General features: G+C 36.5%; 2 protein-coding genes across 2 annotated transcripts; both read left to right on the top strand.

Annotated features, from left to right (window-relative positions):
- Nucleotides 1-302: 302 nt before the first annotated feature.
- Nucleotides 303-767, top strand: Sfp33A1 (Seminal fluid protein 33A1). The gene is made up of 2 exons (XM_017156456.3): nucleotides 303-412; nucleotides 470-767. Exons 1-2 carry the CDS (start codon nucleotides 337-339, stop codon nucleotides 673-675), a joined length of 282 nt encoding a protein of 93 aa, XP_017011945.1. The 5' UTR covers nucleotides 303-336; the 3' UTR covers nucleotides 676-767.
- Nucleotides 768-831: 64 nt separating this feature from the next.
- Nucleotides 832-1,215, top strand: LOC108067440 (uncharacterized). Its single transcript, XM_017156450.3, has 2 exons — nucleotides 832-933; nucleotides 990-1,215. The coding sequence occupies exons 1-2, from the start codon at nucleotides 849-851 to the stop codon at nucleotides 1,154-1,156; spliced, it is 252 nt and encodes an 83-aa protein (XP_017011939.1). The 5' UTR covers nucleotides 832-848; the 3' UTR covers nucleotides 1,157-1,215.
- Nucleotides 1,216-13,646: the final 12,431 nt, after the last annotated feature.

Raw genomic sequence — 13,646 nt, 5'->3', positions numbered from 1 at the left:
ATTGCCATTGTTGCTTTGGCAATGGTTCGACAAATAAGAACTGTGGTTCGTAAAGATACGTTGATACACAGGCAGTTCAAAGTCGGAGTCCGTACAGTAAAAAGAATAACAATACGCACCGTTTGTTCATCCCTATTTGACTGTTTTTCAATATTTGCCAATGTATTATAAATACATTTTCCCCATTACAAATTTAATTTAAAGTTCAAGCAAATGATGCAAAAATAATTGGGAATTTTACGCTAATTTTACGGATTAATATTGGCTACATTTTTTTTTTTTTTTGTATATTATCCAAACAGGTTTGGAAGTTAGATCTTCTGTATCTTCGACCAAATGAAGTTCTTCATCTGGCTTTTACTTATATTTACCTGTAATGGGTTTAAACATACGGAGGATAATATAATAACCGGTTAGTTTTGCTGATATTATATAACCCTAAAATCATTTGGTTAACAAAATATTTTAGAACTGTGCTTCAAGCCTTCGACTGGTCCACCTTGCCAGAAACTTAAATCATTTTACTGGGCAAAGGAAAATAAAACCTGTGTGCTAACCACTTATTTATTGGAGCCTTGTGGTTTCTTTCAAAAATTAGAAACGTGCAAGGCCATATGCTCCAAGGAATCATGGACATTATCTGATTTAGAAAGATATGTTGGCAAGTTGCCCTAAAGTGAATATTCCTATTGCAAGATATAAAGTTAAGGAAAATAAATAAGATACGATGTTATGAGAGTATTAAAAAGTATTTTTATATACAGGTATACTTTTTCGATTTATATTGTACCTTGGCGAATTCAATAATAACGCTTTCAGCAATATTTCCAGTTGAGTCAACAGTCAACATGAAGGGCTTAAACTTTTTTGTCGTGCTGGCTCTATATTACCCACCATTTGGTGCTGCTATTATTCAAAGTCCAGTCTATACTAGTAAGTAAAATGTATTAGATTTTGGAATATTCAAAATCATTGTCACATTGGTAAAGCAATATGCAAGCGAACTGGCGGATCAATAACTTGTTATCAGGACAACACTTGGGGCTTCGATGAGAGGACTCGTAAATGCTTTCGTGTACGTAAGGGTTATGGACCATGCGGCTTTTTCGATGGCAAAAAGGGTTGTGTAGACTTTTGCCTCAAGACCAGCGGATAAAACAATATAAGATTTCAGTACTATATGGAAAACTTGAAATAAATCCGTTTCTTAATTTATTAATAGCGCTATAAAGAATATGTGCTGAACCCGAGACAATTTAATTTTCTTTGGTCACCGTGAATTATAATAATATGACTGATTTTACTTGTGACTCTACCAGTTAGGATGTATATCTTGATAAAACTGGTCTTTCTTGTATTAAGCCTATGTAATATGATGCTTGGAAATGCTGCCACACTAAAAAAAAGTGAGAGAAATTATTTATTTGGGAAGTACAGATAATTCTTTAATATATGGTTGCCAAAAATAGGGTTTTGCCTGCCTAAGAAGGTAAACGAATTTTGCTTTGAGAAGAACACTTGGACATTCGACCACAAACAAAAAACATGTTATCCTGTGATACCGACCAAGGAACCGTGTGGGTCCTTCAATAATGAACTGGATTGCAAGAAGTTCTGCTTAAAAAAATCAACAAACGTTTTTGTGGATAAAAGCTTAAAGAATTTGGAAAAAACGAATAAAACGTTGGAAAAAGCGAACTTTAAAAATAGTTTGGTGCAAAAGGCGTAGCCTTCACGTTCAATAAAATAAAAGCCTGCTAAATTAAATAACTAAAAGTTGCTACTTAGTTATCGTGTGAACTATTTAATAGTCGGCGTGGCATTTATACAATTTTTAAGATGATTTTCTTGATTTGTATTTCAATTTTCATAAACATATCAATTCATTTATGAATGTATAGATGTATAGAAATTTTGCTGTACGAATATGTATTTCAATTTAAAGTTATATAGATGTATATCTATGTATTAATACACGAGGTTTTTACAGATATGACAGACTTTTTGAATTGGCGCGTAAATAAGAATTTCCTTTGGCATGAGCTTGCTTGTTTTTCCCCCGTTTGTTTGCCGGCCGTATGAAGTTCATCAAGCAGCTTCACTCGAGCATGTGTCCTTGGCCGACCATTGTTCTTTGCTTTGTTTGTTGTCTGGTTTGCAACTGCCGCTAATGAAACATACTTCTGGCACTTTATTTCATTTGCTCTCTCGCCTCGCCCTAACAATCTCGACCCCTGCCACTCCCCTCGCAGCATTTAGCTCATTTTCGCCGGCTTGGCTCTTGGTTTTTGTGTCCTTGGTTTTATTAGATTTTATTAGCTCAGTCTTTATTTGTCTTCTGCCGTCGTTTTCCTTCTTGCCAGCATTAAGTGTCCAATTTTAGTTCAGGGTTTCCTTTCGCCGGCGTTTTTGGGGTGATAATAATATGGTACTCATCAGTTAATGATTTGTTTTGTTTTTATTTCTAAATTTAAAAATTTAAAAAAAATGGTTAGACAATATTCTAGTACATCGAGATCAAATCTATATTCGCATGGTAAATTTCTGATGTTTATACGATTTTGAATAGCTTATGCATTTTTGCAAATAATATATTTTTTGTTGTCGAAACTTATGTTTGTAGTTTCCCATTTTTATCGCTCAATATAAATTAGTTTTTTAACTTTATTCTACGGTAGCAAAATGCCAGAGTCCTGGCATAAGTCACTCCTTTTCCTTTTGGCCGGTTTTCTTTTCTTCTCGGCATTCGCTTGCCACAGCAGAATCCTTGTTGCTGGCTGCCGCTTCTGTTCTATTTGCTTTGGCCTTTTGTTAGTTTGTTTTGTGCAGCAAACTTTGCTCAGCCAGCTGGCCACATATGCCCCAGCATCCTCATTTGGACCCTTTCTCGTATTTTTACACTCACATTTCTTTTCTTTTCCTTTTTTATTTTTAGCAAATTCGTCAAGTTTGTAAACACAAATTATGACAATTAAGTTGACTGTTGACTTGTTTGAGCCCGTCGTCTGCAAACTTTGCTTGCAATTTAAAAAACTCGCCAAATTGCATTAAATTCCTGCCGAAACCGTTGACAGCAAATTCAATTAGAAGGCCAGGGCTAAAGAGAAAAAAGCACTCGTTTGACATTCCGGATCCGGATCGAGCTTAATTTTCGTTTTAATCTCCATGCATTTGCAGTGCGCAAAAAGCAAAGTTTGGGGCCGCTGCCACTGGCACAGGTGCTCAGGAGCTCACGCAGAGTTCGTCCTCGGGGCACGGAGGTGTTAAAGGTGGCCTGCAGCCACAATTGTTCATTAGATTAGCAAGTTGGCAGCAAAAGTTTGCAGCCCGGCTCAAATGCCACTTTCACGGCTGCTGACACACTTGAGTTGGATTGCGTTTTCTGCCCCTGGCCTCTCACTTCCGTTTTCTTTTTGTCATTGGAGGAAATTTTATGAATTTTCTTATCAATTCAAAAGGCGAGAAACGACAGAAATTTACGTGCTCAAAGTGGCAAGTTGTCACAACGACAAGCCAATCTATATATATATGTATGTGTGTTAGCCAACTTTTTCGCCTTGGTGCTGCACCACATCGCTGTCTCAATTTGTCATTGAAGTTGCCGCTGTGCTGCCGATAAGAAAGTTTTCACTTGATATAAGCAAATGCGGCTATTGATGGTAAATGTTGGCAGTTAGTCTTCTCCCTCGACTCTGCGCTGTTTCCAAGATTTAAATTGAATTTCCAAGATTTCTTTAAAGACTTACACCGCGAGACTTGCGGTCTTTAACGAGAAGAAATCAAAGATGATTTTCGCTGGAAAAATGAAAGTGCTTTGTCACCATTAACTCAAGGCACTCTGCCAATTAAACTTATCTGTAATTGCCTGAAAGTTTGAACAGAGATTCCCAGAGTTTTAAAGAAAGTTGCTTTGCAGTAAAAAGAATTTTCTTATCTGCGGCTTAAAAATATATTTTATTAAGTAACGTTTTTAAATGTATACCCTTAATTTATTAAATGGAATTGAGAATAATAAAACCACACCCAAAAAAAAACTTGATATGAAACGATGATCAATTTAATAGTATGTGGTATCAATTTTGACTTGATTAGCGCTATTCAACTCTCTATCGACAGAGAGAGAGAAATTGGCGAGATAATATTATTTAATATCAATTTTACCAGTATTGCATGATAAAAACATTAATACCAGAAATTTACCATGCGCATATCGATTTGATCCTGGCGTTTTTTTGTTGTCTGCGCTCATATTCATCAAAAAAGGAGGAAACATGCGAAGGCTAGTGAAAACAAATGAAAACGCTTTGTCACCATTTAGGCCAGTGCTCGCCGCCAATTAAACTTATCAGCATTTACGCTTTATCTGAATTAAGTCCACACGTGGAGGATACGCAACTGGACGCCGGAAGTGCTGAAAATTCGAGAGCAGGTGGGAAATGGAAAATGGAAAATGTTTGCCGCCAAAAGGAGCCGCAGACACCGAAGTGCGTAGGGCAACACGGCTGTGGTGGCGCGTGTTACATAATTAAAAGGCTGCCTCGAGGTGGCAAGAGGGTGAAAATAAGGCGAGAGACAAACTATAAAATAAACCAACAGCGGCGGGAAAATGCGAGGGGCCAAATATCACAATATCACAGGGAGCAGCGGCACACACTCGAGCGCATAAAGGAGTTTTTATTACCTGGAGCAGGAAATCCTAGTCCTGCGTGGCCTCAGCCTGAATAATAGCCAGTGCGGCTCATTGTCCTTTTCCGGTAATAATTTCGCATTTACCCCCAGCACGGTGGCAACCTAACACGTTTGTTCTGCTGGCTGCCCGGCTAAATTAGCTGTGACAGCCGCGTGGCAAAAGTCGGTCCATGTCCATGTCCTTCGTCCCTCGGCCTTCGTCCTTGGAGCTGCGGGCAGGACTCTTCGGCGGCTTGAGACATACCTGAGGCGACTCCGTGCGACCACGTTATCATTTATAATGAGTTAATTACATTTAATACGCATGTACAATGGCCTGTTGAACATGGCGCACAATTAAATGTGACCCTGGCCAAAGGAGCGTCGCCGGCTATAACAACAAAGGATAACGTGGCCATATCTCCGAAGGTGCCTGCGACTGTGTGAGTGTAGGTATGTGAGAGCTCAACGCTTTAAGCAGTCATTGCGCTTAATGGCTGCTTTGAGGTTTATTAGCTGCTGATTGTAAGCGTAATGACTTCTCTTTCTGCCTAAACTGCTCGAATAGAGGACCATACTTAAAGGGCAAAAAGGAAAACGTAGAAAAAACATTCAAGGAAAACTACAGTTTAAATAACTTTCTTAATTTGAAAACAATTAATAATAAACTTTATAAAAAATGAAAACTATAATTTAAATAACTTTTGAAATTTGGAAAGAAAAAAACACTTTTTAAAAATACATAAGTAACAAATTTTACGCTTCGACTTTTTTTTTTTTAAATTTTCAAAATATTGAAAAAGTCACACAATAATATTTTTAGATTTAGTTTTTTTCTATACAAAAGGGAAAAGTATTTTATTGATGCAATATTATATTTTTAGCCTTTTAGTATAGTTAAAAAAATACTACATTTTTTCCATACTTATCCAATTACATTTTTAGTTTGTAGTTACGTTAGTTAGTTAATTAATTAAGTTGTTATTCATTCACATTTTAAACTCATTCATTATAATTTTGTTATATTGAATTGGCCCGTTCGAATTATGGCCTGGCATTCGTCATAATTTGTTTGCTAAACTTAGAAAAACTTGTCCGGTAACTAAAACAATATGCCATTTATCAATAGCCCATTTTTCATATCAGCAGACCGATGGAGTGGGCGAACTAAAAACATTTATCAACATCCAACTTCCCTCCGCTGAACAACTCCCCTCCGTGGTGCATACTTTCGGGAGCTGCCATCGGCCATATTACGTATACGTGACAGCGACTGGAAATGGAAAATCCATTCCCAACGCCTCCTGGCGACAAATTCTTTGCAGACATCTAAGCATTTAACAATTTGCGACCACGCCCACGCTCGTTTTTCCATTTTTGGCTGCCGGCCATTGCATTTCTCAGAAAACTAAAAAAAAAAAAAACACAAAAAATTATTTTAAACCACAATTTTGGGGTTCGTTTTTCTTGAGACTCCTTTTTTATTTTGCAAATAAAAATTTCGCTTTGTGCCTCCTGTTGTGCCTCGTGTCCAGGCTTGTGCTACTGACAGCTGCAAAATTTGTGCGCTCTTGTTCATTTGTTTGACTGCCCATTGTTGCTGTCCATGTGTGTGTTTGTGTTCAAGCCAGCGTTTGGTTGTGTGCGCTTGTTTGTTGTTATGCCAAAAATTGAACACACAAAGCAATTGCTATGCAACATTTGTGCAGACATGGCCCACAGTCTAAAAAAAAATCCTAAAAACTCAAAAAAAAAAAAAAAATACAAATAAAATAGCTGTACAATTGCACGAGTACAAAGGCCTTCCTCGTGTATGTGTGCTGGAACGTTTAATAGTTTTATTGCCGGCCACAAGCGTTCTTGATACTCAGTAATCGAGGATTTTCATAGAAGGATCCTTTCCAAAAATAGGGAAATTATAGCCCTAAATAAACTGAATTTTCTTTTAGAGCAAAATGCTAATTATTTTTCTTACTACCCAGTAAAACACCTAATATTTTCCTTAAATTTATTTATTTTATTAACTTATCTTTAATGAATACCTTTTTCTTTGGTGATTGAAAATAATAGTATTTGTTTTACATAAGAAATTACCATTTTTATTATTATTCGATCTTTCTTCAAGATCTATATGGTAAAAAAGGCAGCCCTGATATTGTCTTGAAATTTATTATTTTTATTTATTAACTTTTTATTTTGTTAGGGAAAAACAATTACAATTTTGTATTATTATTCTTAATTAACTAAACGCTCATCTTTCTTTAAGATCTAAATAAAAGAGAGAGGTAATTTCTTTTCGAGCCCTTCAAGCTCACAGTAAATTTTGATGGAAACATTCTTGGCTAGCACATTCGTTAGTTGTCATGTCATGTGGTCAATTGTTTATTGTTAACATGGTCAATTCAACGCCACCCATTCGCTAGCCCTGCGGCTCATACTCGTCGTCTATATATATATTGCTGAAAATATCAAATTACTTGGCTTTCTTTTGATGCGGCTCAAGAATGTATATCTTGAGCAATTTGTGGCTTTGGCTTGGCTGTCAGCACAGTTCGCATTCAGAGACGAATTAATCCATTTCCAGCTGGCTGTCAGGGCTCAGTTGATAGACGGATACGGAGATGGAGACTCCCGGCCAAGGAACAAGACTTTAACACTTTAAGGCCACTGAAGTGCAGCTGGCTGGCATTGCAGTTCTGGCTAATTAGGAATTACATTTCGGTACGGTCTCGGATGAATGTGCGTCAAGTGCTAAAATGGCTAATGCACTTTACTGCTACCACTGACAGCCGAAAAGGAAGCTGGGCTTTCAACCGTGGGCGGTGGTGGGTATATTTTATGGTCCGACAAAAGACAGGCCACCGCACAGAGATGACTGACCGACTTCATCAACAACAAAGCTGGCGCCTCAGGCGCAAATTTCAATGCGTTTCAAGCATAAAATAAATGTCCACTAAAAATGTCCCTGGCATTGTTGTTGCTGTCCTTGGGGGCGTGGCAGCACTGGGCGGCCATCCAGAGGACGAACAAAAAGATGATGGGTTTTGGCTTAGAGGCGTTTTCTACACATAGCACATTTTATAAATCTCGCCGAAAAAGATTTGCTTGCCTAAAATATATTTTTAGTAGATCGCATCATAGGTATCTTTTTTTAAATAATTAAACAAAATATTTTGTTCTACTTTATTGGGTCGAAAAGGAAAAGAAAGGAAACTAAAAAATATGTATTCATTTTAATATTGCTGCTTCGAAGAAAATTAAATTTAAACCTGCTTCAAATTGTTTAAGTACTATACTATAAGATTGTAAAAACATTATGAGTGATTTTTTCGAATCCCAAAATCGTTAATTTTTTTGAGTGCCTTGCCCAGTTCTCGTACATGTCTCAAGGACATGTTCATGGCTGACTGCCTCGGAGTTCTCGCTGAACTGAACTGGACTGAGCTGGCCCAAATCGCTGCAAGTGCTTTTAAGTCGTTGTCAAATGCAAAGAGCACAATAATTCAAATTTATGACGCGCAATTGTGCTCACACACTTTCCCTGGACCACCGCCCCTGGCCCGCGGCCTCTCGATTTCGTCCTTTTCGCAGGCATAAATAAAGGAAAACTTGGAACGTGCGTCCAGCTGAGTGGGCGGTGGCTCGTCATGAAGGAGTATGTAAATTTAGTGGCCTCAGAGCATGAGAAAAGAAGCGTAAAAATTTTATAATTTGTGGCCCTCTCACTGAACAATTATTTTATTCCTTTGTCGTTCGGTTCGGTTCGGTTCCTTTGCAGTCTGGGACTCTGGGATAGGTGAGGTCGCAAGAAAGTGAAGCTGTTGGAAAATTATCTGCTTTTGATTTACGGACTTTGTTGGACGGTGTCGTAAAATCTGGTAAAGCCTACGCCGGGTAATTTCGGATTCGGTGATTTTCCCCTGGCTTTTGTGGCAAGTGATAATAAAATTGGGACACCACGAAGTTGATTCAGATTTGAGCTCATGCCTTGATTTCCGATGGTTATAAAAGCAACAGTACTTGAAGGAAATAAATCAGTAATGAAAACAGAGAACTAGCTGAATTATTGGCCGAATATCCGGCATTCATTTTATATCAAAGCAATTCAACGAATTGCATATTTATTTAATTGCTTCAAATAAATCCAGAATTAAAAGCTATACTTTCCACACAGGCAGGAAACAAAGAGTGTATGAGAAACAATAAAAATACCATTTAGTTTTGCTGTGGTATTCAATTAGGAGACCAATGGCTGCATATGCCACATGAAAAAACATGGCAAATTTTAAAGAAAATATGCAGAGATGAACAATTAAAAAGCAATATCTATGGATACATTTATGGGGCGAGGTAGAAACTATTATTTCGATTTCGAATGTGTCTGCGGATTTATAAACAAATCCCACTGCAAATCAACGACACCGAATTGCAAATGCAGTTTGATTTATATTTATGTTGCTGCAGCAGGCGTAAAAAATCAAACGACAACTGCCAAAAAAAAATAGAGAATGTAGTAATGCCAAAAGAAACTTTAGTAAAGCGAAATGCAAATAATTGCGATGGGCAAATAAATTAAAACAAATGCACACGAGCAAATGCCGCAGTTGTTCGGCACAAAAAATGGAGGCCACACAGAAACCAGCGCAAACATTGATTAATACGAGGCCAAATGCATTAGGCCAGCACACATAATTTACGACCAACTGTCTATGCATGCACAAACATTTATTTGTTTAATGTATTTCGCAGCCATATTTATATGCCGATCGCCTGGTCGGCCAGCTACTGCCGCCAATGTTTTGCTTTTGTTGTTCTCTGGCCTTTATTTCCGATGCTGATGTCGATACGCGATACGCGGCGTATACGTAATGCGAAATGTTCTATTTTAACAGCGAGTGCAACGGCAGCACGAAACTTGACCAGAATGTCAGCTGCACAAACAGGACTAAACCATCGCTGATGCCTCCTGGCCAGAACTTCCGAATAGACCCTGGGTGGCAGATAGTTGATAGCTTTTTTTGCGGCATACTCTATCTGGTTTGTCCCAGAAATCGCTACATACTTTCGGTCTACTGGTTTTAAAAATCGGTCAGTGTCATAGAAATTCTATCCCCGGGTTTAGTGTCACACGGAATTCATCATACTATTTATATGCAGACAAAAGAAAAAAGCGCTGGGATTAAATCGTAATGAGCATAGCAAATTTCTGGTAATAATACACATATCGTTTTTACCTATATAATATCATTTTGCCTAACTCTCTTAAATATCGTGAGAAGAACAAATTCTCAATTTAATTTCGAAAAAGATCGATATAGTGCTTCAAGGTACATGAGTGGGAGGGAGAAAGATTTTTCGAAATTCACTGACCTGTTGTTTACATTTCAAGCATATCAAATCAAAATTGATACCACATATTTACAAATTGATCATCGTTTCATATCAAGTTTGGGTGCCGTTGAAAAATCGGCTAAGCAACCGGAAAAAGAAAAACATATTTCGATAACCATTTTAGTGCTTTATTACGGCTTTAATTTTATCAACCAAAATTTACTTCCTATTATTTTTTAACCATTGTAATATAAAAATTATTAAAATTAAAAATACGATAATTCTTCTCAATATGTCTGGTAATAAGTTAATAAAAGTTAAGATTTACAGATGACTAAGGGTATTTTAAAGTCCGAACAAACGCTTCTTGTTCTTTTAGCTGCCCCTGTTGTTGGGTTGTTGGGAAAATACACTCATAAAAAAAAATCGAAGAATTTCCTTAAAATCTAGAAAATTCTTTCTTGAATTTTTGCCAAAGGCGACCTCACCTTTGTTTCAAGAAATGGTTTTTTTGAAAGGCACCATTAAAACAAGAAAAAATATTTCTTGTTTTAAGAAATTAAATTTCTTAAAACAAGAAAGGGTTTTTTAGAAAGCCACCATAAAAACAAGAAAAAATATTTCTTAAAACAAGAAAGGCGATTCTTGTTTCAAAGGTGGTTTGTTTCTTGTTTCAAGAAATTAAATTTCTTAAAACAAGAAAGGGTTTTTTAGAAAGGCACCTTTTAAACAAGAAAAATTCTTTCTTGTTTAAATTTCCTTTCAAGAAATTTTATTTCTTGATTTAAGAAATAATATTTCTTGAAAGGAAGTTTTATATTAACACTGAAACCCTAAAAATAAAATGTAACTTGGTTTTTTCTTTTGCATATTATATTTATTTACATTTAAAACATTTAACACTTAACATTTAAACATTTTTAAATAACACATTTTTGACTCAAGAAAACATTATTATTACCCAAGGTCTGTTGAACTTCATATGACCCAAGGTGATCCATTTTCTTCGCCTTTCCTCATCTATAAAAAAAGAGTTATTGGGATATCAATGATTTGTTTTTAGATAAATAACTTTTTTAAAATAATGTAATGTTAATAATAGCCAAAATACAAACACTTTGGACAGACGACCGAGAGAGAGGAGCAAGACAGGTAGAAAATGAAGGGTTGAAAATCGAATTTCAGAGAGAGAGAGGCACGGGAGAGACACGTACATACATACATCTATATTTACATACAGTCCTTTGCACGAAGGGAGACCGAATGTAAGCAGGGCAGATCGTGTCAGTTTTAAGAAGGTGAAGAGAGAAACGTCGCGACGCGTAGGTCAAGCGAGCGAGAGAGAGGAGCAGAATATGAAAGGGTTGAAAATCGGGTTTCAGATCGGGTGAGCCGCGTACATGGTGGAACTATACAAGGTGTTCCCGTCAGCTCTTCTGAGGACGTCAAATATGTTTAGCTCTCTGTCTCTCTTAGGCGATAGAATGAGATAGCTAGATATAGACTGAGACAAATAACGTCCTCAAAAGAGGGCAGCTCTCGCGACGAGGCCACCTTGTATAGTTCCACCATGGCCGCGTACATGCATAGATATTTACATGCATACATAAGTATGTCAAACAAATACAACATATTTTTCTTACCTTAGAAGGTTTTAAAACAAAATTACAGCTTCGACAAACAAATTATTTGGCTGATGCAACTGCAGGTATTTTCACTCTGAAAAATAAATAAAATGCGAGTAATAAGATAAAGTTATTTTAGAACTGTACACCCACAAATTTATGTACAAATGTATGTATGTACGTAGCTCTTAGCTAAAAAACAATTCACCTAAATTGGTATACGCTTGGTAAAGAGATTTGAAATGTATCCTTTAATTACATACATACAATTGTACGCCCGCTATACAAAAAATTATATACATATTTACATACCTTTGAATATTCGGAAAGAGGCTTCACCTCTTATCCGCTTGAAAATCACGTCCATCACTCACGAATTTTTTTCACAACTGACGCTCGGGGGATCAGAGAAGTCGGTAGCCGGGTAGGCCCTTCGTCCCACTTCGTTTTTCTTGTCGTTAACATTCGGCAGCCGAAGGAAGTCAATGGCTACTTTCCTATATTCTAGGGTCATTTCATTCATATATTCAAAGGTGATTTTGTCTTTAAATACGTACAAAAATGTTTTGGCTGCGACGGCAAAACAAACATATGAGATTTTCATTTTTCTATTTTTAAGAAAAATTCTTTCTTGAATTTTTTCCATCAAGAAAGGTTTTCTGTATTCAAAGGACAATTTTCTAATAACAAGAAATTTTTTTTCTATTTTCAAAGGTAGGCCGATTCAATGGCGAGATTTCCAAAATTTAGAAATTAATTTTTATGAGTGTAGCATTTGACATGCGGGTTCAAAGCGTTTGGCAGCCTGTTTGAATTCCTATTTGCATTGCGTGTGTTTTGTCTGGATCACCTGTCTCCTCCTCCTCCGATGCACCTGACCATTGCCCATTGCCCGATTGTCAACACCCCGCCGTTCGCGAAAATATTTTTGGCAGGAGAGCAATGGCGGCGACAACGACAACGACTACGAAAACCCAAAAAAGATACGCACGAGAACACGTTCAATTTTGCCAGAAAGCAATAGGCAATAAACACAAAACGCAACCAATTGAGTTCGAATGCAAATATTTGGAAACGCGCAGAGGGCAACTGAGAAACAGCAACAACAATAGTAAAGGGTTGCCAAAACGCAAAGAACCGAAGGCTAACGCTCAAAATTGAAATTGAAAAGAATTTCGCGCCATTTAACAGTTTTATAGCAAGCAAAGTTTTCATCGCACACAGAAAAGTTCAAAAGGGTTTGTCATTTTATTGGAACTGAGGTACAGCTTCAAAGCTGAATTATCTAATATAATTCTAAACTAAAAACAAAAAACCCAATAAATTATTTTAAATAATTCTGTATCCTAAATGTTGTAAAATATTATACTATTAAAATTAACATAATTTAAAAATAACTTTTAAAAATGTAATTCAACAGACAAATTAAATTATAAACATATTACAGCCCGAATATTTTCTACTTTGTTGTATATAATTTCATTTGTATGTTAAACCACATTTAGCCTTTTATCTTTTTTATATTTTACAAAATGAAGACTGAAAAATATTATTTTATTTTAGCTTAGAATTGTATAAACAAACAATAACAATCATGCAAAAAGTTGGCTATTACTTTGAATACATTTCCTTTTTCATTTTACGTACTTAGCCATTGACAGAAACACATTGCGATATGATCTAATACTTGTCTTTTGCCTGATGCGAATTGTCATACTATTATTATTTAAATTGCCCAGTGTGCCATTTCACAACTCAATGCCCAATGGACAGTCGAACTGACAACATAATTTCAGCATATGACAACATTTCTAATGAGAAAAAATCGCACACACACACACGCTCATATCAGAGAAAACTTTCTTTTGAGGATATCAGGCAATTTGCTTTGAGATTGTTTCGAAAATGTGCAGTCTATATGGGAATGAAGAGACGAAATGTGTGTTCTAGAGCTTGTCTGCAGTTGTCACTTGGGTGACCAAAGCAAAACTGTCAGAAAGCATATGCCAAACATTTGTCGTC

Source organism: Drosophila takahashii, chromosome 2L, assembly GCF_030179915.1.
Source record: "Drosophila takahashii strain IR98-3 E-12201 chromosome 2L, DtakHiC1v2, whole genome shotgun sequence".
Classification (NCBI taxonomy): domain Eukaryota; kingdom Metazoa; phylum Arthropoda; class Insecta; order Diptera; family Drosophilidae; genus Drosophila; species Drosophila takahashii.
The sequence above is the reverse complement of the archived record's forward strand: the minus strand, read 5'-3'. Positions and strand labels throughout refer to the sequence as shown.